Source organism: Sphaeramia orbicularis, unplaced genomic scaffold (assembly GCF_902148855.1).
Source record: "Sphaeramia orbicularis unplaced genomic scaffold, fSphaOr1.1, whole genome shotgun sequence".
NCBI classification, from domain to species: Eukaryota; Metazoa; Chordata; class Actinopteri; order Kurtiformes; family Apogonidae; genus Sphaeramia; species Sphaeramia orbicularis.
In genome coordinates, this window is record NW_021941558.1 from 368,471 (window position 1) to 392,895 (window position 24,425).

General features: G+C 38.0%; 1 protein-coding gene across 1 annotated transcript in view; it reads right to left on the reverse strand.

Annotated features, from left to right (window-relative positions):
* The window catches only part of LOC115416094 (ubiquinol-cytochrome-c reductase complex assembly factor 1-like), a 58,246-nt gene that overhangs the window by 9,281 nt on the left and 24,540 nt on the right, over positions 1–24,425 (reverse strand). Inside the window, exons 5-7 of the mRNA XM_030129801.1 lie at positions 12,041–12,098; positions 11,793–11,901; positions 666–743 (exon numbers count right to left, since the gene is read on the reverse strand). Coding sequence (XP_029985661.1) covers positions 666–743; positions 11,793–11,901; positions 12,041–12,098 — 245 coding nt within the window. The remainder of the gene's footprint in view (positions 1–665; positions 744–11,792; positions 11,902–12,040; positions 12,099–24,425) is intronic.

Consider the following 24,425-nt stretch of genomic DNA (forward strand, 5'->3'; position numbering starts at 1 on the left):
TTTTCTTTTTTGCTTGAATTAAGGAAAAGAAATCTTGAATTAAGCAAAAAATAGTAATCTTAAATTAAGCAAAAAAAAAAAAAATCTTGAATTAAGCAAAAAAATGTTGAATAAAGCAAAAAATCTGGAATTAAGCAAAAAAAAATCTTGCATTAAGTAAAAAATCTGGAATCAAGCAAAAAAAAACTTAAATTAAGCAAAAAAAATCTTGAATAAAGCAAAAAAAAAAAAAATCTTGAATTAAGCAAAAAACTCTTCCAGTGGAACCAGTGTAAATGCTCTTGTTCAGATCAGTGTAAATCAGATGTTGCAGATCTGTTGTCTGTACATCAGTTCTTGTATCTCAGTGTACAGTTCCTCTGGAGGGGATTCTGTCTGATTTTATAATTATTTATTAGATACTTGGAACAGAAATGAAACAAATACACTTGGACACATTTAGATTTTTACAGTGAACTGGCTCAAACTCATAAATGTCCAACCTCTGACAACAGAGGCAGGAAAAAAGTCCGATTCAATCACTGTGGTACCAGTGAGGCATTCATTACAAACCTACCGGATGTTTCCACAGAACAGAACAGTAAATATCCCATCTTTTAGTCCAGACACTGTTTCATATTAAAACCTGTGTGTTTATCTGTCATGCTCGTGTTCACGTCTCTCACCTCGTCATATCCAAATATCGCTGCGTAGAACGTCTCCGTCATGACTTTCGTTGCTTCCTTCCTGTCGATGGCTTCAATCTGCATTTGACAAACACACAGAAAAGTCAAGGACAGCAGAAACACATGTTAAAGCTGTGTTGTTTCAGCGACCGCCCAAAGCAAGATTGGACTGACAAAAACAAACTCCTTATTTTCTCTTTTTCAGTCTGTCACGATCTACTTGAAGGCGCTGTCATTTCAGCTCATTATGCAACCGCTGAACTTACATGAGCTGCTTTTGAACAGAAGTTTAGACTGTCGTTTGAAACTGTGGTGATGTTCGTCTTATGTACATGTATGAACTCCACTCCTACACAAAGACAGGCTTGGATCACTTCCAGTCAAAGTCCTTCACACATTTAAAATGACTTTTTTCCCCACAATAATGTGAAAACATAACGCACTGTGCACTTTTAATCCTACCGCCAAATATAGAGTAAGATTCTGTTGAAAGCTCCTGCCCTATAATTTAGATTAGATTGTCTTTGTGTGAAACTTATTACACATTTATATTTGTATTGTTGGAGACACCTCCCACCCCTTCAACAAACTGTTTTCCCTCCTGCCCTCAGGGAAACGCTTCCGGAGCCTGAGGAGCAAAACTGCCAGATTTGTAAATAGTTTTAATCCAACAGCTGTGAGACTGCTAAACAAAAGTTGAGGGGGTGCAGTGCAATACAGAATGTGCAATAATAAGTGCAATTGTGACCCCTCCATTGTGCAAATTTTTTTTGTTGTTTTTTTTGTTTCACCTTTACTAACTTATTTATTTTATTGCAGCTTTTAATATTTGATCATATATATGGGTTGTTTTTAGTTGGTGTTTTCAGGATTTTTTTCTGTGTTTTTATTTTGTGCTGTGCATTTTGCTATTTCGTTCTGTAACAGCATCTGGGATGTTTTTATTGAATGACAATTAATAAATCTGAATTTGACGCCATTTAACCTTGGAAAAAAAGGTCAAGGTCACCTATTTTCAATATTGGTCTGCTCCATGCCAATTTGGTGCAGATATCTCAGTGCATTCAGGGTTCGTACACATTTTTCAAGATCGAATTCAAGCACTTTTCAAGCACTTTTAAGGGTCATTTTCAAATTTTTCCTGTGCAAATCCTTAACACTGGGGTCAAATCCATATCTAGATAGAGAGGTAGACAGATTTCTTTATCGTCATTCAAACATTACATCAGAGATGCACTGCAGAACGAAATCACAATGCATTTTTGGCCACGATAAAAACACTTAGATAAAAAAAAACATAAAAAATAAAAAGATTTTAAAAAAAGATATATATAATTAAAATAATTTAAATGTGTAAAGTTGTATGTGCCAGATGTGGTGTATGTTTAACATCTTCTTTATCATTGTTTAAAAAGCACCTGAAAAGGACTCTAATTCATGAAAAAATGTAAGACTGTATATCATTTGATGTGATGATTTGTAATGTGATTTGCATTTTTATTGTTTTTCCTTTAGTTTATTAATTCAGTTATATTGTATTTTTAATTCTTTTTTCTTTTTTTTTCTCTGTGTATTGTTCATTTCCGTTGGAGGTATTCATATAAGCCTTTTTGGGCTTCTAACCTCTCCCGCACAATGATGTTACTTGTTTGAATTTTGTTTTTTTTAATTTTCTCTTGCTGCTTTATGATGTGTAAAATAACTAACTAACTAACTAACTAAATAAATAAATCAGATGTACGTGCAAAACAGCCGCATTAAATAGATAAATAAAGGTAAACACTGTAGCTGAGGTCTGCTCAGAATATTACACTAGAGGGTGCGAGTGTTTTATGTTTTTACAGTCTGAGGTTTTTGCAGGCGTTCAAAAGTCCGATGGTGGATGGATAAAAACTGTCATGGAGGAATACAGGAATACATATACTATAAAATAATTTATTTTAACTTTTTAATCACATGATGTACACTGTTTCATGCTATAAACATCTAAAATGATGTTTCATAATAGCAAAAAATTTAGAAAATAATGGAGAACACAGTTTTATTCAAAATAAGGGAAGTCACTTGGTGTTCTTCAGACACACTTGCACCAAAGAGACAAAGATTCAAATAAAAATGTACCCGAGAACACCTGGAATTTACTTTTTTGACGTAAAGTTTTATTTTTCAAAGTGTATCACTTCTGTGTAAGTAGCTTTTAGCTTGCCGTGTAACCTGGCAGAGTTAATATTAAAAATAAATTGGGGACTGAGGATAAGAGTATATAAGTTTTTGCGTCTTCCTACTCCTTTTCGAGCATGTTTAATTTCACTTATTTTAAATTTTTTTTGTCTTTTCTCTTTTGTTCACTTATCAACCTTTTGTGTATTATTACTGATATTTGTTGGTTGGTTTTCTTTTGATTTCACTGTCTACATGTTTGAAATAAAGATTAGAATTGAACAAATGAATAAATCACATCACAGAGTTATAACTGCGAGCCCTTTGAAGCACTTCAACTAAAATTCAAGCACTTCTCAGACCTTGAAAACACAACATTGAAATTCTAGCATTTTCCAGGATTTCAAATATTCGTATGAACCCTGTGCATTCTTCAGATAATGTGATTACATCATTGAATGGACAGACAGATGACAAAACCACTACAACAGCCCTGGGTCCAGACATTAGCCCAGGGGTAATAAAACCACAGCAGAATCTAATGAAGGTCTGGTGGAGCTGAGATCCAGCAGTAGTTCAGGAAGCAAACAGTGGAAAAAAAAAACACAGAAAACTGAAGTTGTTGAAGAGTTTAGTAATTATGAACATGGAGAAAATGACCTATGTTTTTACTGCTCCTTTCCATAATTAGCATGAAACCTGAGAGCCGCTCCAATCACTGGTCCTGCTGGTGTGTTGTAAAAATACATGTGGTGCTAATGCAGAGCTCCAGTGTGGACGCCGTGTGCAGTGTGTGCCCGCTTCAAACAAAGAAGGCCTGTGTGTGTTCGTCCAACAGATAACGGTAAAGCAGCGTTCAAACTGTACTCCAGCGTCTGCAGAGGACAGTGAGCACGCTGCTGAGGTCTGCTGAAGGCCCTAAAGCAGGGCTGTCAAACATGTGTCCAGGGCCCAAATGCGTCCCCCCAAAGGTTCCAGTCCGACCCCTGGGATGAATTTCCAAAGTGTATAAATTCCACAGTCCAGGCTGTGGAACTCATTTTAGTTCAGGTTCAATCTGATCTACAGTCAAATAACAACAGCAGAAGAACCCACAAAAAAGAATGACTGCAGATTTACTACTGGGTTTGATGGGAAAAAATAATATTACATTATGCCTGTAAATAATGACAACTACAGGGTGGGGAAGCAAAATGTACAATATTTTGAGGCAGGGATTGAAAGACAGTGTATGACCAATTAGTTTAGTGAAAGTCATGAGAATTTATTTGCCACAAGAAAATGTCCATAATAGAAAATGTTTTTATTCTATGTGTCCTCCTTCTTTCTCAATAACTGCCTTCACACGCTTCCTGAAACTTGCGCAAATGTTCCTCAAATATTGGGGTGACAACTTCTCCCATTCTTCTTTAATAGTATCTTCCAGACTTTCTGGTAATAGTTTTGCTCATAGTCATTCTCTTCTTTCCATTATAAACAGTCTTTATGGACACTCCAACTATTTTTGAAATCTACTTTGGTGTGACGAGTGCATTCAGCAAATCACACACTCTTTGACGTTTGCTTTCCTGATTACTCATATGGGCAAAAGTTTGTGAAAAGGTATGGATAATAGTGTTAGGTATGATTATGACATCAGTATATGTTTGGGTTCAAAACAACTGACGTAGTGTCTGCTGAGAAAAAACAACTAAATGTTCAGTGTAAATTTTGCTTCCCCACCCTGTACAAATATTTGTCTTTGTTTTAGTCAAAAAATCAAATTAAATTCTGAAATCTTTCCATTTCCAAACTCTCCTGTACCAATAAAATGTGACTAACCTGAACAAATGTGTCCAACCTGAAATGTCTGTATTAAATTCAGTCCAGTTTGAACTCTTTTCTTCCTGTTCCTCAGTGTTTAGTGTCTTTGGAGATCTGATCCAGAATGCACATGGACTAATGAGAAGTGGAGGAAGAAGACTGAGAAAATTACACAGATTTTTCTGAAGAAATGTAATTTTTTTCAGATTATTCACATCTTTTTTGTTTTGATAGTTTATAAAAGTAAGCAATTTCATATAGTTTCTTTGCACTAAAACACAGACATAAATTGTCAGTTGTCATTATTTCTAGGTTCTTATTTTACTGGTTGGGTCCACTGCAGATCAAATCAGACTGAATGTGGAACCTGAAAGAACAGGAGTTTGAGAACCCTGATTTAGACGTTGTAAATATTTTAATAATGTCGGTTCAAAATCAGTTTCTTGCCAGATAATAACAGAAAGCATCACACACAGCCCAGGCCTCCGTCAACCAGAGAAAACTAGAAGCAAACTGAGTTAGATTGTGTAAGAGCCTCAACCTCAAAGATGATCACTCTGTATACTGATAACATAAATGTACGGTTGCAGAAAATGTTTTCCATCCAAAGTCATAAACACCCTGGTTATGTACTCCAGTCCTAACTCCTGTGTGTGTCATGTGACTAAAACAGACACAACAGAAAACTTGGAATGAATCAAAGCACTGTTTTTGTCAGTACAATGACATAGATACTGATGGAAGAACTGAAGGGATTTGGGTTTTTATCCAGGAAACATGTTCAATGCATAGATATCAGCTGTGACATTCAACTACTACGAGCTGTTTGTGTTGGTTTCATTATATTTGTCCAAACTAATGGACCTGTAGTTGGACCAGGAATTAAAGTGAACAAGAAACTGAAGAAAACAAGGGGTGGGAGAAGAATTTTTTTTCACTCAAACACAGACATAAATTGTCAGTTGTCATTATTTCTAGGTTCTTCTGTTCTTATTTGACTGGTTGGGTCCACTGCAGATCAGATCAGACTGAATGTGGAACCTGGAAGAACAGGAGTTGGAGAGCCCTGGTGTAAATGCCTCCAACCACAGGTGTGTACTTTCATAAAGAGCGCTCTCGGCTTAAATAAAGGAGTCTCCTGTCTGTTGTCCTTTACGCAGGGTCACAGGCTAAAGCTGCATGAACGGCGGGTACTGGACTTATTTCATTACCACTCAAATTGAAACTGTCTTTGTACTTTGGAGAAAACCCCTAACCACAACTGTTGTGGATTAGGTGGTTCTGGTCGCGTTTTAGCTTTGGTGGAAACGGAGGAGGATTTCTCAGCCTCTGTCACGTGTGCGCTTGTGCCAGGACGTACAAATATATGCCTGAATGTACGTACACACACACGCTGACAAAAGTTCACACACACAGCTGTGAAAACACCTGCAACACCAACCACCCCCACCCCCCCGCTCCGCCCAATGCATGCATGCACACACACCAACAGTGACCTCACAAACCACACTGTAATTCCTCATCTCTGACCTCTTTCTGTCACACGAAGCAAAATGAGCAAAACTAAAGAGCTCCTAGTGAAACGCCTGCTTAACCTTGGCTCCGGCTCAACCATCCCACTACATTAACATCACACATAATATGACGGTTCTGTGGTCTTTAGCTGCCGCTGACTAGTAAATGCAAGTGACTCTGATTTAGTGTTTGTTCAGAACAGAAAACTAGACCTTTTAACCAGAAAAAAGTGACCTGAACCTCATCTACACCTGAAACTTGCAACATTTCAATACAGAACTATATTTGTTATCACATACTGATGAAGTTTTGTTTAGAGGTAGACTGATAGGCTGATTTTTTTTTTTCCAATATCGGGCATAATTATTTTTTTTAAAACCAATATTTGATCAGTAGTAAAAATGTTCTTAGATATTTGCTCAGGCACCTGTGTGGGCAGCACTGGAAGTTCAATAAATGTTTAAACAGTACTTTGTGTACGTGTGTTAATAATTTCATTTATATTGCTGCATAAAAATCTTAACTGTGAGTGTTTCAAAGGTATTTTACAGTCAATGTACTTTAAAAAAAAAAAAGAAGAAAAAAAAAGAAAAAAAAAAAAGGTCTTATTGATGTGAAAACATTTATATGATATACATTTCTGTTTAGGTTAATGTAAACTTACACAGCTTAATGTGTTTTATCTTGATGAAGTATTGGAGCAAGCCCTCTCCTCCAGCCCACTTTTCTTTATTTATTTATTTTATTTGTTCTACATTTGACTAAAATCTTGGATTAGCATCTTCTTTCCATTTTAAGTGTGGAAATTGAATTGTACCCATAAGGGAAGTTCTGTATTAATTTTTTTTCCCAATAAACAAAGAATTAAAAAAAATAAACAAAAAAAAATGGCCTTATATATCAGCCTAAAAAAAAAAAAAAATCGGCTGAATTTTTTAAAATCAGCATCGGCCTTAGAAAAACCCATATAGTGTAGTACTGCACTTCTGTGACTGTAAGGCGATTGTATTCCAAAAAAACTAATATTTCTGAAAATATTGGTCCTGTCAACTTGCCAAGATATTTAATGTGGAAATGGAACTATTCCTCAACTGTAGGAACCGAAGTGGACGGGTAAAAATGCCTCACTTTTGAAGTTTGTGACACTACCGGCCAGACGTTTTATTCTGTTCAACTGGAAGAACCAAACTCCTCCAACTCAGGCTCTGATCAAAGACATTCTGCAACACTTACATTTGGAGAAAATCCAGTTTTCACTAAAAGATAACGTAAAGTTATTTTATTCAATTTGGCAGCCCTTTATAAATTATTTTAATGTTAAGTAAGTAGACAGACCTCCTCCTCCCCCTTTTTTTTGTGTATGTGTACATGTGAGTGGGGGTGTAATGTTCTTGTTCTGACACACATGTACTGGATGGGAGGGGGGGGGGGGTTTAATATCAAATACCACATTAGCCCTGATTTTCTGATGCAACAAGATGTTCTAAGCACTCCTGTGTAATTTTTTTGAAATTTTCATCCAAACCCCCACCCACCACCACCCTGAAAGTTACTTTTTTTAACTCTGTAAATCTCCTCTTTCAGCTCCTCCACTCTTTGGTCCGGTTCAGTGTATAAATATGTTCATGATGGACAGTTCATGATCCTGTCAGTGCCAGACTGTATCATAAGAGTACTGTGGACTAGGAACAGTCTGATGTCAAGGTCATGTTGGAGGTTAAAGGTCACCAGCAGGACATATTCATGTAAATGTCAGTGCTGTCAAACTGCTGTCCGTTCTGTTTTCATGTCTGTGCAGAATACATGAGGAAACAGTTGTGCTGAATGTGTCTGATTGAATGTCAGTTGTTTGTGGTCAGTAGATGTGTTCTGAGGAGAGAACCTGAGCCCAACATTTAGAAGAACCCACATGAACAGCTGAGTTCCATCAAATATGCATTTGGACCATTTGGGTGACCTTTGACCTAGAATTGGACCTTTTGTAGTTCACAGCACTCTGAAGACATGACATGTCTCACAGAAACACACTGAAGGGCCCAACAGGAGCAGACTGACACACTGTACTTTATCAAAAGTGAAGAAGGTTTGAAAATTGACAAAAACCCCACATTTTCAGGGTTGAAAAAGTAATTTTGGGGGGGGGGGGGGGGGTTGGGCTTGGACTTTAGTCAATAATTTTGTATCCTCCCTCCGTTCTAGTACTGAGACATCACAAAGATATAGATTTTCAAAGTTATAGGGAACATGAATTTTGAAGACCGATACTAAAGTGCTGTGAATATCCCTCTAATATCAAATATCTGTGTTTTTTTAATTCCCCGTATGTGTCATTCTTAACACTGCAGAAAATCCTCAGTTTAATGCACTGCCTTAGTGCACTAGTGTTCATCCAAAACCTTTCACAATTACATCTAAAAGCCCCCCCCCCCCCCAAAAGAAAAAAAAAGAAAACAGTATGTTTTTAAACACATCACCTCTCCACGTTAATTGCAGATTTAAGTATGAGAGTGTTTTTGAAAAGCCAACATTAGAGCGTGTGCTGCTCCACTGACAGAGAATAGAGGCTGAAGTCTGTGTGCAGCCAGAGCCACTCTGGGGATTCAGCTGGACAACTGTTGGCACAATTATGCTGATGTCAAACTTTAAATAAACTAAACCTGCATCCTATGTAGCATGCAACAGCACGAATAAAACTTAATGCACTGGTGTGTCAGGCCAAAGCGGAAATGTTTGGAAAATAATGAATATTTATGCAACAGAATGACATTATGTGCTCTGAAGCAAAAAAAACAGTTTAGAGTTTAGTTGCTTGACGTTAGTTCTGCTGTAAACATTGCTTTGGAGATATTAACAGGAACAAAGAGAACATTTAATGTAAACTGAGACAACCTGTGGTTTATTAATTTCAACCATATAAAATAGATTGGTTCGACTGACTGGGTTTATTTCAACCACCCTGACACAAGGCAGACATTTGGAAACTTTCATCACAAGTTCCATATGTTGAAATGTTTTCCACCACTGAAGGTTAATTGTGGTTTTATGCTGTGTGTAGTGCAAATATTGCCATATGATATTCCCGGTAGAGATGTTCAGTTAGGGTGGCTAAAATTAGCACATGCTAGCTTTATCTCTGGTCACGGGTATGTTGTACATCAGGGTGTCTGTGTCATGTGAGGATCTGTGTGTATGTGTAATATGTGTTTAAGGCACGCTGCCACATGATCCTGCTGAAGGATCTGTGGATGGTGACTGAGCTGTGCAGGTCCAAACACAAGGACACACACAAGGGCACATGTTAACCCTTAACAGTCCACAGTCACCTAGTCACATGACATTTTCTTTTTTTTTTTTTTTACTTGTCTTGTCCTTCATCCTAACAGCAGAATGGTAGTCTGTCTCCTTTTGGTGCTGAACACATTTGCTTTGCCAAGGGAAACTTCATAAAGTATATGAGGCTCCCCTTGATATTCTACTGACTTTATTATGAGTTTTGTTGAACCACATTTCGATGCTGGATCTGACGCGTGTGTGTGTGTGTGTGTGTGTGTGTGTGTGTGTGTGTGTGTGTGTGGTGGTGATGGTAGGGGGAGGGGGGGAGAGAGCAAGAAAGAAGAAGGTGGCGAAGACCCTCACAAGAAAGTATCAACAACACAAACAGTAACAACCATGGTGATAATTATAATGGAAACAATAACTACAACCAGAACTGAGTAAAACTGGGCAGAAGAGAGAGAAAAAAACAAAACAAAAAAAAACAAAACTACAAAAAAATAAATAAATAAAATACATACAACCTATTAAATGATGAATATAAGAAAAGAAAGCATGAACAGAATATCATACACCATGTCCACCCACATAATACCAGTAACAAATAACACCAGTACCAAATCCAGCCAACATCAGCTGTTCACATGAATCTGCTGTGACAGAGTGACTGCATCAGAGGAAAGAAAGAGAACAAGGAAAGAGACTGAGACTGAAGAACACAGACATGGAACTGCATTTTCAACACGTCGCAGTGTCAGGAGTTGGTCATGTAGACCACTGGGGACAACTGCAATCAAAAGTGCAGACTCCAAACACTCTCCCACTTTTTATTTGATGTTAATAGAGTAAATACAACTGAAGATATGACGGTTTGAAACCAGAGCAAACTAACATGATAAAAGTATGAAAATGAAGTGGGGGGGGCGTTAGATTTCTGACCATATCTACGTCATTTTTTGTCCTTTTTCAAAACAGAAAAAACTGGCAGAATCTGCAGATTCTAATCCACAGACTGGATTAGCATCACAGGTAAGAGTGAGGATGACCCCCACCTGAACCAGATGAGGAAACCAGGAGGACCGGGGGGGTCGGGGGGGGGGACCAGAGAACACGCCTATGTAAAAATCTGCTTTTATGTCAAATATTTGAGTATAGTCTTTATTACAATTTTAATTTTCTATATCTAATATTTGGAACCAATATTCACTTTTAAAGTCTTTGAAAAGGTTCGTTAAACATCTGTGTGTTATTTATGCAACAAATTCTATACATTTTTCAAATCGGATTTTATCTATTTTGTGTGTTTTTTGTCCTTTTGTGTTTTTATAGTAGGTTAAAGTGAAAAAATAATAGACAGATGATATAGATGAAGTTGTGCTGAAAAAAAACCAAAAACAATACCAAACATGGGTATCGTAAACATTTCTGTATATACTAGGGCATTAAGTGAAAAGTCGGTTTGTTGACACGTCGATGTCTGTGGCACAAGTCGACGTTGCTCTGTTGGAGTCGACTAGTCGTGTGTTGTTCTCTCTCTCTTCCATCACCCGACAGTGCACTAGCCTTCATTCAGCTCATGTGGATACTCTCATCTTTATACATGAAAATATGCAGCGCAGTGAGCGGTAGTGATGTGTGGATCAGCGGACCTGGGTCAGGTTGGTGCGGGTCCAAAAAATGTCACTTTATTTCTGGGGCGGGTTAAAGAATTCCACAAAGCGGGTTTAAAAAAAAAAAAAAAACACCTGTGCATCACTAGCGCAAGGCCAAGACTGAAGGAAGAAGACGACTCAGAGTAGGAACTAAAGTGACTGTGATCTATTTAAAGTGCGGTCTAATGTTCTGAACCATGGAAGCACCACCAAGACTGAAGAACACTGTGGACACAGTGGGTTTGGACGATTCTGTTCATTTAGTTCATTCAGACAGTGCACTCTTTTCTTTAACATGCTGTGTGTCTTTTCTGCCGCTGTCTTAACTTTTTCCCACTTTATGTTGTTCAGTTAAATTTAACAGATAATTCCAGGTGTTAGTCTGTGTTTAGTTTTGGTTCAATGTCTGTGAAGAACTGTCGATGCTTGTGTCTTAGTTTTTTCTTCTGCTCTTTCCTGTACATTGTTCATGTTCCAGTGAACGTCAGTACCAGTTGTTCATTGTTGAACTTCTGTGTCTGTGTTGTTCCTCCGCTGTCAGTGTGATGACGTCATCATACGACAAGTCGACTCCACTTCAACTTTATTGACAAATAAGTCAATCTGAAAAAATCTGAAGTCACTAATGCCCTAGTGTATAGTATATAAAGGCAAAATCAGAAGTACTGAAAAACAGCCACAACAGGCTCAGACCACTAAGGGTTTAAACACAAACCAAACTTACCCCCATGATTTTGCTCCTCTGGTCCACATCCTCCCACATGGAGTGAACAACGTAACGGCACATGTACTTTCCTTCTCTGCCCTCTTGACGCATCCGCACCAAACACATCCTAACACGCACAACATTTGAACGAAACGACGGATAAGAGGACAGTGGAAAACAGACCGAGGATGAAAGAGGAAAAATAAACAAGTGCACATTTAAATAAAGCAGAGGATCAGAAGATGTGGTGTTCGCGTGTAACTTACCATACATGCAGCTGGGCGACCAGGAACCAGGAGTTAAGTGTGTCAGGGAGGGAGCATTCTGAAACACACACACACACACACAACATTAACACATGTATTATACTCTGGTCCGTCTATAAAAGCAGTGATGATAGAACCATAAGTGTTTCAGCTCAGATGAACCATTTAAATGACAAGTGTGTAAGATCTACCTGCACAAACGAGCTGGTTCTACAGAGGAGGCAGGTATTTAATAAAACCCATTAGGAGTGGGAATCTTTTACTGTCTCACGATTCGATACGATTCTGATTTTTGGGGCTACAATTCGATTCAAAAGTGATTATAAATTCAAAACAATTTGATTCATAATGATTTGATATCTGTAGGTGTACAAAGGATCCTCATGATCTACTCCAGTCTGCTTTAAAGACAGAATGACAAATGCACACATTCAAATGTCTGTTTCACATTTATTCAGTTTTAAACATTTATCCATGCTTGGCAGGAGTTTGGTGAGGCACAGCAGTGTGTTTTGGTTTTTTTTTCTGGTGTCTGACTCTGCACCGTGTCCTTCAGCTCTGGCTGATGCAGCTGACAGACTGAGCTCATTTCATTTTCATTTCATTTCATTTCATTTATTTCGTTCATGGTTGTGCATTTCATCAGTAAACATTCAATAATCATCCAGTAAACAAACATGTACACACCCATGCTCGAAAAGGAGCAGGATGAAGAAAATCTGATATTTCCTGCCCCCCTCTAAATAATAACAGCCTTAATGGTTAGCCAAACACAACTAGCTACAAAATCATACTGTATAAAGTCAGACAAACCAAACTAAATACATCCAAAGAAAATAAAAAAATGAATACAAAACCAAGTGCAAAACTATATGTCCAGAAAGTACAAAACATCAGTAAATATGTACCTAGCGAAATGATGCAAAAACATTACACCAGACCAAAATAAGGAAATAAATATGTCACAAGATGCAAAACAAATACAAAGCAAAATGTAAAACTTATACCTGTTCATAGAATCTCATTATTCTTTCTTTATACACTTTTTTCAGTTGGAATCTGTTTTTACAGTCCTTCAGCTTATTATAAAGAGAATTCCACAGTTTCACACCCACCACTGATAAATACACATGTGCTTCACAGTCATTCGTGCACACTGGTGTTTGAAACAACCTTTCCTTCTATGCTCTTCATTCTCTGAAGTGAAGACAAACAGTTCTTGTAATTTAGCTGGTACTGCTTTACTTTTGGCCTTGAACATAAGTAATGTCTGTAGCTGAACTAGCTCCTGCCATTTCAATAATCCAGAATCAATCAGTAATGTATTAGTGTGTTCCTGATCTGTTTTATGGATAATCCTGTTGGTTCTCTTCTGTAGGAGATACAATAGCTTTGTGTTGCTCTTATATGTATTACCCCAGACTTCCACACAGTAGCTGATATATGGCAAAATAAATGCACAATACAGTGTTGGCATTGCCCTGTAATCTAACAAATACTTTACCTTATTTAGAATGAAAATACTCTTAGACATATTTTTCCTCACATGTGCAATATGGGATTTCCATGTCAGACCTTCATCCAGGATTACTCCCAAAAAGCCAAGTTCAGACACCCTTTCAATATTAATTCCATCTATAGACAGTACTATAGCTAATCCCACCAATCGCTAACTCTAACCGCTAACCCTACCTCCTCCATTAGTTTCCTCTCTGTTTTAGTGTTTACCACACATGTGTATGTTCCAGAACCGGCGCGTGCCAACATCAGGACGTCATGCATACAAAACAGAGGCAGACTGCCGGCAGATTCATTTGTTTTTTTAAAATCGATTTTGGGACATTTTAAATCAATTCTGAATCGTAGTAAATGAGAATCGCAATTTTTATATTAATTGATTTTTTGGCACACCCCAATAATCCATGTATCATTCATTCTTTTCATGTTCAATTGAGAATCCACAATCGGAAAATGAAAAAAATGGCTCATTATTATTTCATTATTCATGTACAAATATGAGACAGTGTAAAACACTGACACTAATGAGGAACTTTGGTATTTTCTGCCAGTTATTGTCTGTAATTTCACTACTAAAATTAACCAAATATCTTTAAAAAGTTATTCATATTTCTGAAAGTATTCTTCGGTAGAACAGCCAGTGCTTCTCAGCAGTCGTCACTAGATCTTAGAGGTAGGAGGAGAAGCCACGGCCATCCCAGGGTAGGAGTCCTCCCACATGACTCCCATAAACGTCTGTGCCTGATGCCTTTGGGCCCTGGTGGGTGGTCACACTGTTGACATTTCACCCTGTTATGTTCTATGATGCCACACACATCAGGTTCTGCCAACTGGATTCAACCACACTTTAAAATCTCCTCAAACCACCTCAATCAGATTTCTGGATGTTCCGGACACTCAAATCTGATTTCCCAGTGCCTTTGGAGTTTCTGTGTATATGGAACACACAACAACACACCCTGACTGATGGAACTACAGAGCAGAAGCCCATCTGCTCCTAAACAACACTATGGACTACAGCAGGATGGGAATGAGGATTTCTGCACCAGGACTTTAACCTGGTTATCCGTTCCTGATGCTTCGGTGTTGGAAAGCTACATCATCAGTGTTGAATTACAATGACAGAATTCTTGAATGCAGAGCCTTTGTTTGTCAATATATTTTACTTTCACCCTCTGTTTTTATCCTGTCACTGGTTCAAACCTTCAACTGTTTCGGATGCCTCCTGGACGCCTCCCTGGGGAAGTGTTCTGGGCATGTCCTACCGGGAGGAGACCTCAGGGAAGACCCAGGACACGCCGGAGAGACTATGTCTCTGGGCTGGCCTGGGAACGCCTCGGTGTCCCCCCGGAAGAGCTGGAGGAGGAGTCTGGGGAGAGGCAAGTCTGGACATCCCTGCTTAGACTGTTACCCCCGCGACCCGGCCCCGGATAAGCGGTGGATAATGGATGGATGGTTCAAACCTGCAGGAACACACCACACACTGCAGACTAGGAGCAGTGAGCTGCCACGTCAGGACTAGGGCTGTAAGAAAATACCAGTTCTGCAATATAGCGAGATATTTCATTTCACAATACTGTATCGATACTAAAAAGTACTGCATCAATATTTTTAGGTATTTATTCAAATGCAGATATTGTGGAGGTTCATTTTTGTTTTTTGTTTGTCTTTTTTGTTTATATTTTATTTATTTTTATTTAACACTCTTATTAAATAATGCTAGTTTCTTTGTTGTGATTGCACAAAAATAATGTTATGATGTTAGTTATGAACTAATAGAATATGTGATTTACTGTGATTTAGTATTTTATTCCAAACATGCAATGAAATTTTACATATATGCAAACTAGCAAAACATACATAATAATACAAATATCAAGAATCATAACAATCTTAGACAGAACAGCACAATAGTTCCATTTACATGCCTGAAAAGGGGTGGGAAGAAGTGCAATTTATTTAATCCCACCCCCTCTCCCTAAAATATTATTAATAGTATATATGCCCCTCTTCCTCTCTTTATCTGAACATTTGAACAGGATCTGAAACTGAAATGTCTGTAAAACAGAATTTCAGTTTGAACACAGGAACATTTTGTGATATAACATTAGATCCTGTTGGGATCAAATAGAAATGTGTTTAGTATTTGTGCAGATTTCTGGTGATTTTCTTCAAGGAAATAATCATTTAAAAAAAGAAACAAAAAATTGCCATTTTAACAGTATCATGATCCTAGTGTTGTGATTTGTATTCTATCACCAGATTTTTGCCAATACACAGCCCTAGTCAGGAGTTCAGGGAGCAAATGGGAGGTGAAGTGTTTTGCTCACAGGCACATCAGCCAATAATTTATCTGCTTGTCCGTGGAATAGAACCGGAAACCCTTCAGCCATAAGCCAATTCTCCAACCTTCTAAACTGTGGCTCCTCCCAAAAGGCTACGGTTCCAGTAGTTTTAACGTCTGGACACACAAATCTGGTCTAATCACTTACGTTGTGTTTCCATTATGTGGTACTGACTCCACTTGACCTTTGTGTGTTTCCATTACGTAAAAGAACCTGGAATCTGGTACCTGGTACTAGTTTTTTAGTACTTTTTTTTTTTTTTTTTTTTTTTTTTTTTTTTTTTTTTTTTTTTTTTTTTTTTTTTATTGGTGATAGTTAACAAGACAATGTGGACAGAAAAACAACAACACATAAACAAAAGGAAACTCAAACAAATAAACAAACAAAAAACAACAACAATGACAGAGTATTGACAAACAACGTCATATTACAATGAAAAAGATCAGAAATGTAAATAGCAATATGATAATAATAATGTTAACATGATGATAATGATAACAATAAAAATATTACTTTCTAATCCAAAAAAAAGGAAAAAGGCAAGGGGGGGGGTGGGGCTTGGTTGAGAGAGAAAGAGGGGAGGGGAGAGAAAGGGGGAGAAAGAAGAGTAGGTGGGAATGAAGGGGAGCAGGGATCCTGGTTTGTCTGTATATGGAGGTAGAGAGAGAAAATGAAGTTAATGTGGATGATGTCAATTAAAAAATGTTTGTTATGGGTTGGATGTGGTCTGATATGTGGTCCTGTACATGGCTGTGGTTTTGGTTACTGCTTTGGTACGAGTTCTGGGTGGACTTTAGATAATTTGTGAAGGGGTTCCATGTTTCCTCAAAGGCTGATATACTGTTTGTTTTGTAGGCTGTTATTTTTTCTATTGATATGTGTTCTGAGAGTAAATTTGTCCAGTGGGTGATATGGCAGGAGTGTTTTGATTTCCAGTTTTGAAAAAATGATTTTCTTGGCGATGGTCAGAGAAATTAGTAATGGGTTATTGTGTTTAGTTGGAATTGTAATGTGTGTCAAGTCCCCCAGCAAACAGAGCGTTGGGGATGCTGGGATTCTGCAGCCCAAGATACACGAGAGTGTTTCTGTGACTGTTATCCAAAATGAAAGAACTGGCTGGCAAGACCAGGTGGCGTGAAGATAATCATCTGTGTGACCCAGGGTGCACTGTGAGCAGATATCTGTGCTAATCAGCCCCATTTTAAACATTTTCCCCTGAGTGATGTGTATTCTGTGAATGGTTTTATATTGTATGAGTTGTAAATTTGTATTGGTGGTCATGGAAAAGATGTTTTTATTGATTTGTATCCAGAAATCAGGGTTGGAAGGTAAAGCCAAGTCCTTTTCCCATTTGGTGGTTGGGAGTGTTATGGAGGTTTCTGACAATGAAAAAAGTTTATACATTTTTGAAATTATTTTTTGGGGGGTTGTAATTTTAAAGATTTCTTCACTTAAATAAGAAGACTGTAATATGTTGTTAGATATGTTGATTTTAGATTTAATGATGGATTTTAATTGTTGGTATTGGAGGAACTGGTCTCTTCCAACCCCGTACTTCTGGATAAGTGTATTAAATGATATGAACTGGTTATTTTCAAATAAGTGGTGGAGGTGAGTGATGCCTTTGTGTTGCCATGATGGAAAGTAAACAGGAGTGTTGTACAGCTGGAAGTCTGGGTTGTGCCAAATTGGGGTGAGCCTACATGGTGCCAGTGATGATTTAGTGATTTTGTGGGCTTTCCACCAGGCTGTCAGAGTTGAGGAGATTGTGATGTTGTTGTAGTAGTCCTGTTTCTTGATTGACTGTGGTAGAAATGGGAGGTCTGAGAGTGAGGTAGTTTTACAATGATTCTGTTCTATCTGTAACCATGGTATACTGTGCTTATCTTTATGGATCCATTTGAGTAAATATTGTAATTGATTTGACAGGAAGTAATACAGAAAGTTTGGTGCTTCAAGGCCGCCCTGTGGTTTTGAGTTCTGTAATGTTGAAAGTGAGATCCTTGATTTTTTATTTTTCCAGTAGAACTGAGTTGTTAAAGAGTTTAATGTTTGAAACCAGTTGTCTGTGGGAGTAATGGGGAGTAATGAAAATAGGTAATTAATTTGTGGGAGGGTTTTCATTTTAACAGTTGCAATGCGTCCAGTGAGAGTAAGTGGTAACTTGGTCCATCGTTTAAAATCATCTTCTATGGTTTTCAGCAGAGGAGTATAGTTGAGGTTAAACAACTCTGACAGCCTGGAGGAAATATTAATGCCTAAATACTTAATATTACCAATGTGGAGTGGGAGTGAGGGATCTTGGGCTGCAGAATCCCAGGCATCCCCAGTCAGAGGTAGAATAGTGGATTTGTTCCAGTTTATTTTATAGTGTGAGATTTTAGAGAAATTGTTGATTATTTTGAATGTTTCTTGTAATGATGTGCAAGGGTTTTGTAGATGTAATAATAAATCGTCCGCATATAAGCTAAGTTTATGTTCTGAATTTGTGTATTGTATTCCTTTGATTTTATCATTCTGTCGTATGGCTATGGCAAGTGGTTCGATGAAAATTGCAAATAAAGATGGAGAGAGTGGACATCCTTGCCTGGTGCCCTGGTGGAGTGTGAAGCTTGGTGAGGTGATCCCATTTGTGCTAACTGTGGCCCTAGGTGAAGTGTACAGTGTTTTTATCCAGTGGATGAATGACTGTCCAAAACCAAATCTATGGAGGGTGGAGAATAAAAAGGTCAAGTTTACTTTATCAAAGGCTTTTTCTGCGTCCAGTGATACAATAATGGTTTTGTTGTGTTTTTGCTGTGATGTGTTGATCAAATTAAAAAGTCTGCGAATGTTGTCTGAGGCATGCCTATTTTTAATGAAGCCTGTCTGGTCGGGATGGATTATGACTGGAGTGACTGTTTCCATTCTAGTTGCTAATGTTTTTGTGATAATTTTGAGGTCTGTATTGATTAGTGAGAGAGGACGATAGCTGGAGGGGTGTGTTGGGTCCTTATTGGGTTTTAACAGTAACGTTATTATAGCAGTGTTCATGTGGGGGGGTATAATGGAGGTAGTTTTTATTTCTGTAGTTACTCTGAAGAGTAGTGGTGATAATATGTTCCAGAAATGTCTGTAGAATTCTGCAGGAAATCCATCTGGTCCAGGTGATTTATTATTCGGCATTTTGAGCAAAGCTTTATGTAGTTCTTCGAGGCTGAGTGGTGAGTCTAAAAAATGGGCTAAATCAGATGGTATTGTTGGTAGGTTGAGATTATTTAAAAATGTGTCTATTTCTGTTTGACTGGGTTTGTTATTTGAAGAGTAGAGGTTGCTGTAAAATTTGTGAAATATATTATTGATTCTTGTGGGTTATGTGTGACTGTACCTGTAGAATTTAGTATAGCCGGGATTATTACTTTTTCTTTTTTGTGTTGTAATAGATTAGCCAGATATTACTTGATTTATTACTGTACTGAAAGTTTTCATATTTGAGTTGTTGAATGATGAATTGTGTTTTCTTGTGTATGATGCTTTCCAATTGAGTTTTAAGTTGAGCTAGTTCATTTTGTTTTGCTTCACAGGATTGCTGGTTAGTTGGTGTGTAAGGTGTTTGATTTTTGTTTCTAAACTAGTTTCTAGTTCCTGTTGCTGTCGTTTCTTATATGATGAATATGAAATGATTATTCCTCTAATGACTGTCTTTCCTGTTTCCCATAAAGTGATGGTGAGATCTCTGGAGAGTCATTCATCTTTAGAAAGGATGTCCACTCTCTCTGGATTAATGTGGTAAATTCTGGATCCTCTAAAAGTGACGTATTGAATCGCCACCTTGTGGGGGACTTGATGTGTGTTTGAGTTTTTATTGATAAGAAGACTGGAGCGTGATCACTGATTATGATGGGATGGATTGTGTTTTCTTGGATATGCTGGGTAATTGAGTTACTTACAAGAAATAAGTCGATTCTAGATGAAGACTGATGGTGGGAGGAAAAATATGAATATTGCCTAGCTGATGGGTTTTTTCATTCTCCAACTATCGCCAAGTCCAAGTTCCTTCATGTATTGTTTGATTATTTCCGTTGAGTGCCAGTGTCTTGTGTTACCTGGTGTGCTAGAGCGGTCAGTTGTGGGATCAATGACGGTGTTGAAATCTCCGGCTATGATGATGTTTGCTGAATTATATAGTAAGGAGAAAAAGTTATGGAAAAAGGATGGGTCATCATTGTTAGGGCCGTAAATGTTTGCAAATGTGAATGTTGTATGATTAATAGATGCATTAACAATGATAAATCTTCCTTGTGGGTCAATGATGGATGAGTTATGGATGAATGGGATATTTTTATTGACTAGGATAGAAACACCTCTTTGTTTTGTGTTTAGCGTGGATGAGAATATTTTATCGAATTGTTTGAGTTTAATATATTGTAGTTCTGAGTTTGTAAGGTGGGTTTCTTGTATAAAACATATATCAGCCTTTAATTTTATGAGATGATTGATGATTTGGATTCTTTTAGTTTGTGTACGGAAGCCACGTACATTCCACGTAACCAGATTAAGTGTCTGCATTATTATGTGTTTGGTATATCTTGTCTTGAATAAGATGTAGAGAAGAAGTCAATAGGGAGGGGGAAGGGAGGGGGGCTGGTTGCTATAACTGCCACAAATTTTCGGTACATTAAACAGAGATGACTAAACACATAACTAGACATAACGGTGAGTAATGACATCAACATAACATGTAAGCAACACAAACACACATAAGAAGAGAGAGAATAAATAGAAGAGAGAGAGAGAGAGAGAGAGAAACAACAGTGAGGTAGATGTATAAGTCCTCTATAGGGCAAGCAGGCGGTTACTCTTTTTTTTTTTCCCTAGGAGCGATGTCGGGGATGAGTCTTACAGTTCGAAATGCAGGGTTGGTACAGTTATATGTATGAGTCTATTGCAAATTGTTCAGAAGAGCCATGGCGTGATTTTGGAGTTGCGAAATAATTGTCCGTCGATATAAAGTTTGTCCACTATGATCGATGCGCGTTTGTTGTTTCGTCTGTTTTCTTTGAGGATGGGATACAGTGCTTTCCGACGTTCGTTTATTTCATGTGGATATTGTTCGTTGAGTCCAAATGATGTTCCTTTGAGTTCCTTTCCTCTGCTTCTGACCAGTTCTTTTTGTTTGAAGTGTTCGAATTTTGCGATGATGGGTCGGGGTCCTTTGGATGATGGTTTACCTAAGCGGTGTACTCTGTGGAACGTAATGTTTTGAACAGTGTCGGGGGGGATTTTGAGTTGAGTTGTCATGAAGGTTTTGATGAGGCTTTCGGGGTTGTCGGGGGTTTGCTCGGAGATACCAGAAAAGATGAGGTTGTCACGCATGGAGCGGGTCTGTAAATCCAACATAGTTTCTTTCAGAGTCTTGTTTTCTTTGGAGATGGCGTGTATTTGTTCGTCGAGTGTTTTGACTGTTGTTTGTAAGTCCTCGTTTGATTTTTGTAGAGTAACGATGCTGTGGTGGGCGAACTCCAGGCTATTGCGTATATCTTTAATCTCTTCGTGTAGTGACACTAATAAGTCCAGTTTTTTGTTTATGCTTGCAAGGACACTGACCTCAATTTCAGTAGTTTGTAAATCGTCTGTGTCCGTAGAAGAGTCTGTCTTGCGCCTTTTGGAGCTGGGTTTGGCTGAGTCTGGGTCCATGTTGATCTGCCAGTTGTAGTAGTGGTCGATGAATGCTTCCAGGTCTGTTATGTCCTCCACTGTAGAGATGTTATGGTCCGGATAGGTGATGACAAATGATCGGAGAATGAAGTTTAAAACGGGAACAGTGTAAATCCTTTAGTATATCCTTTTAAAGTTCGCGCGTTCACTTTGTTTACTCAAACACTTGGCGCCGCCATGTTAGATCTCGTTGATTCTCCCCTCCGACTCTCGCGATGCTCGCGCTCACTCTGCCATCCGCTCGCGCTCCAGTCTGGTCGAGTCTCAAGTCCTCAAGACCTGCCAGTTTTTTAGTACTTGCTCAGCCAAGGTTCCAAAACAGGTGAAGAGATCCTAAAATATGATGTGTAAACACTGTAGACCACTGATTGGTCAGAGTCTCTGCGGCACTGCATCATCAATATGTGACATGTCCTTTTTAAAAGAAACAGATTCTGAAGTGGACAGTAAATCTATCAGTGGGTGAATCCATGATGAACGCCCACAGAACGACAGAGTGGTCAGTCCAGGAGGTTTGGACATTTCTGTCTTTGGTGGACGATGAAAAGATTTAGCGTGAAGTTGACAGGACAACACGCAACGAACAAGTTTATCAGCAACTCTGAGCAGAGTTCATGCAAGTTACATGCAGCATCGCTATGACGACCAGGTGCCGTAAAGTCGGTAGTATCCTGTCAAGGAAATGGTCTCCAGGAATAGGACCTGGTACCAGAGTTCGCGTTAACCAAAAATACTGCACCATTGACAGATTTTTTTTTTTAAAGAAGACGGAAAATTCTGAAGGCCACCTGTCATATTGACAGATTAAAATACAATCTACCAAAGAAAGTTTTCACACAACACTGAACAGAACCTGCTCATAGGATCGCTGGTCTGTCTGTCTGTTAACAAAGCATCAAACAGTCCATAACAGCATCCTACCTGTATAGAACCCTACAGCGCCACCGTCCACAACTACGCTGAACACAACACCACAGAGTCCTGCACTGGGTCAGGTACCAGATGGGTGGTTGATCCACAGCCGGTTTGTTTTATTTTGAAGTGAGCGTCACCTCTGTTTATATCCGGCCAAAGATGTCATTGAGCAGCACATATTAGAGATTTATTGATGGTGTGTATTTTGGCCAAAAATAAAGCCTTTAAAAGTCAGTTACTGTGTAGACAATGTGTTTAATCACGGGTCGGGTTGTGGGTCTAATGAACACAGGTACGAGCGGGTTTTTATAAAGTGGACCTGTGCAGGACTCCAACAGCGGTACTTCTTTCAAATGACTCCCCGTTAGTCCACCTGTAGTACCCCCCCGTCCAGTGGGTGTCAGTGTGCATATTAATCACTCATTGTCCAGTCTTGTCTCGTTGTTTAGCTGACTTTAGCCAAAATTAGATGCTACTTTGCACGCACAAATTATCAAGACAGTCTCTTTAGTTATTTTCAAAAGCCCAGTAAATGTGATGGCACTGATAAACACAGTGAAAAAAGATGGACTGATGCGGCGGAGGATGAAGGGCAAGTAAGTAATACTGATAATGTTTATTAGCCAGCAGTAGGGATGTAACCATATGAAAATTTCATTTCACAGTTATTGTGACCAAAATTATCACAGTTATCATTATTATCGCAGTATTGTTGAAACTGTGCTCAAAATGTTCAAAAAGTACTGATACACACACTGAAATAATTTAATCAAATTGTATTTTGGAAAACAACAACAACAACAACAACAACAAAACAAATACAATCATAGTCCCAATGTCCCTTCTGTGCCAGAAACATTCAAATATTAACCCTTAGTGGTCTGAGTCTATTTTGTCTGTTTTTCAGTCCTTTTGATTTGGCCTTTATATACTATACAGGGTGGGGAAGCAAAATGTACAATATTTTGAGGCAGGGATTGAAAGACAGTGTATGACCAATTAGTTTATTGAAAGTCATGAGAATTTATTTGCCACAAGAAAATGTCCATAATAGAAAATGTTTTTATTCTATGTGTCCTCCTTCTTTCTCAATAACTGCCTTCACACGCTTCCTGAAACTTGTGCAAGTGTTCCTCAAATATTAGGGTGACAACTTCTCCCATTCTTCTTTAATAGTATCTTCCAGACTTTCTGGTAATAGTTTTGCTCATAGTCATTCTCTTCTTTCCATTATAAACAGTCTTTATGGACACTCCAACTATTTTTGAAATCTACTTTGGTGTGACGAGTGCATTCAGCAAATCACACACTCTTTGACGTTTGCTTTCCTGATTACTCATATGGGCAAAAGTTTGTGAAAAGGTATGGATAATAGTGTTAGGTATGATTATGACATCAGTATATGTTTGGGTTCAAAACAACTGACGTAGTGCCTGCTGAGAAAAAACAACTAAATGTTCAGTGTACATTTTGCTTCCCCACCCTGTATAAACAAATGTTTACTATACCCATGTTTGGGATCCGTTTTTTCAGCACAACTTCATCTATATCATCTGTCTATTATTTTTTCACTTTAACCTACCATAAAAACACAAAAAGGACATAAAACACAAAAATATATAAAATCCGATTTGAAAAATGTATATAATTTATTGCATAAATAACAGACAGATGTTTAACGAACCTTTTCAAAGACTTAAAAAGTGAATATTGGTTCCAAATATTAGGTATATAAAATTAAAATTGTAATAAATTCAAACTATACTCTGATATTTGACATTAAAGCAGATCTTTACATCGGCGTTTTCTCCGGAAAAGTGCGGTAATCAAACACGGTTATCATGAGAATTAGAATTTAAACGCTAATACTAACCATCTGCAATTTTACCGCTGTTTATCGTTATACCGGT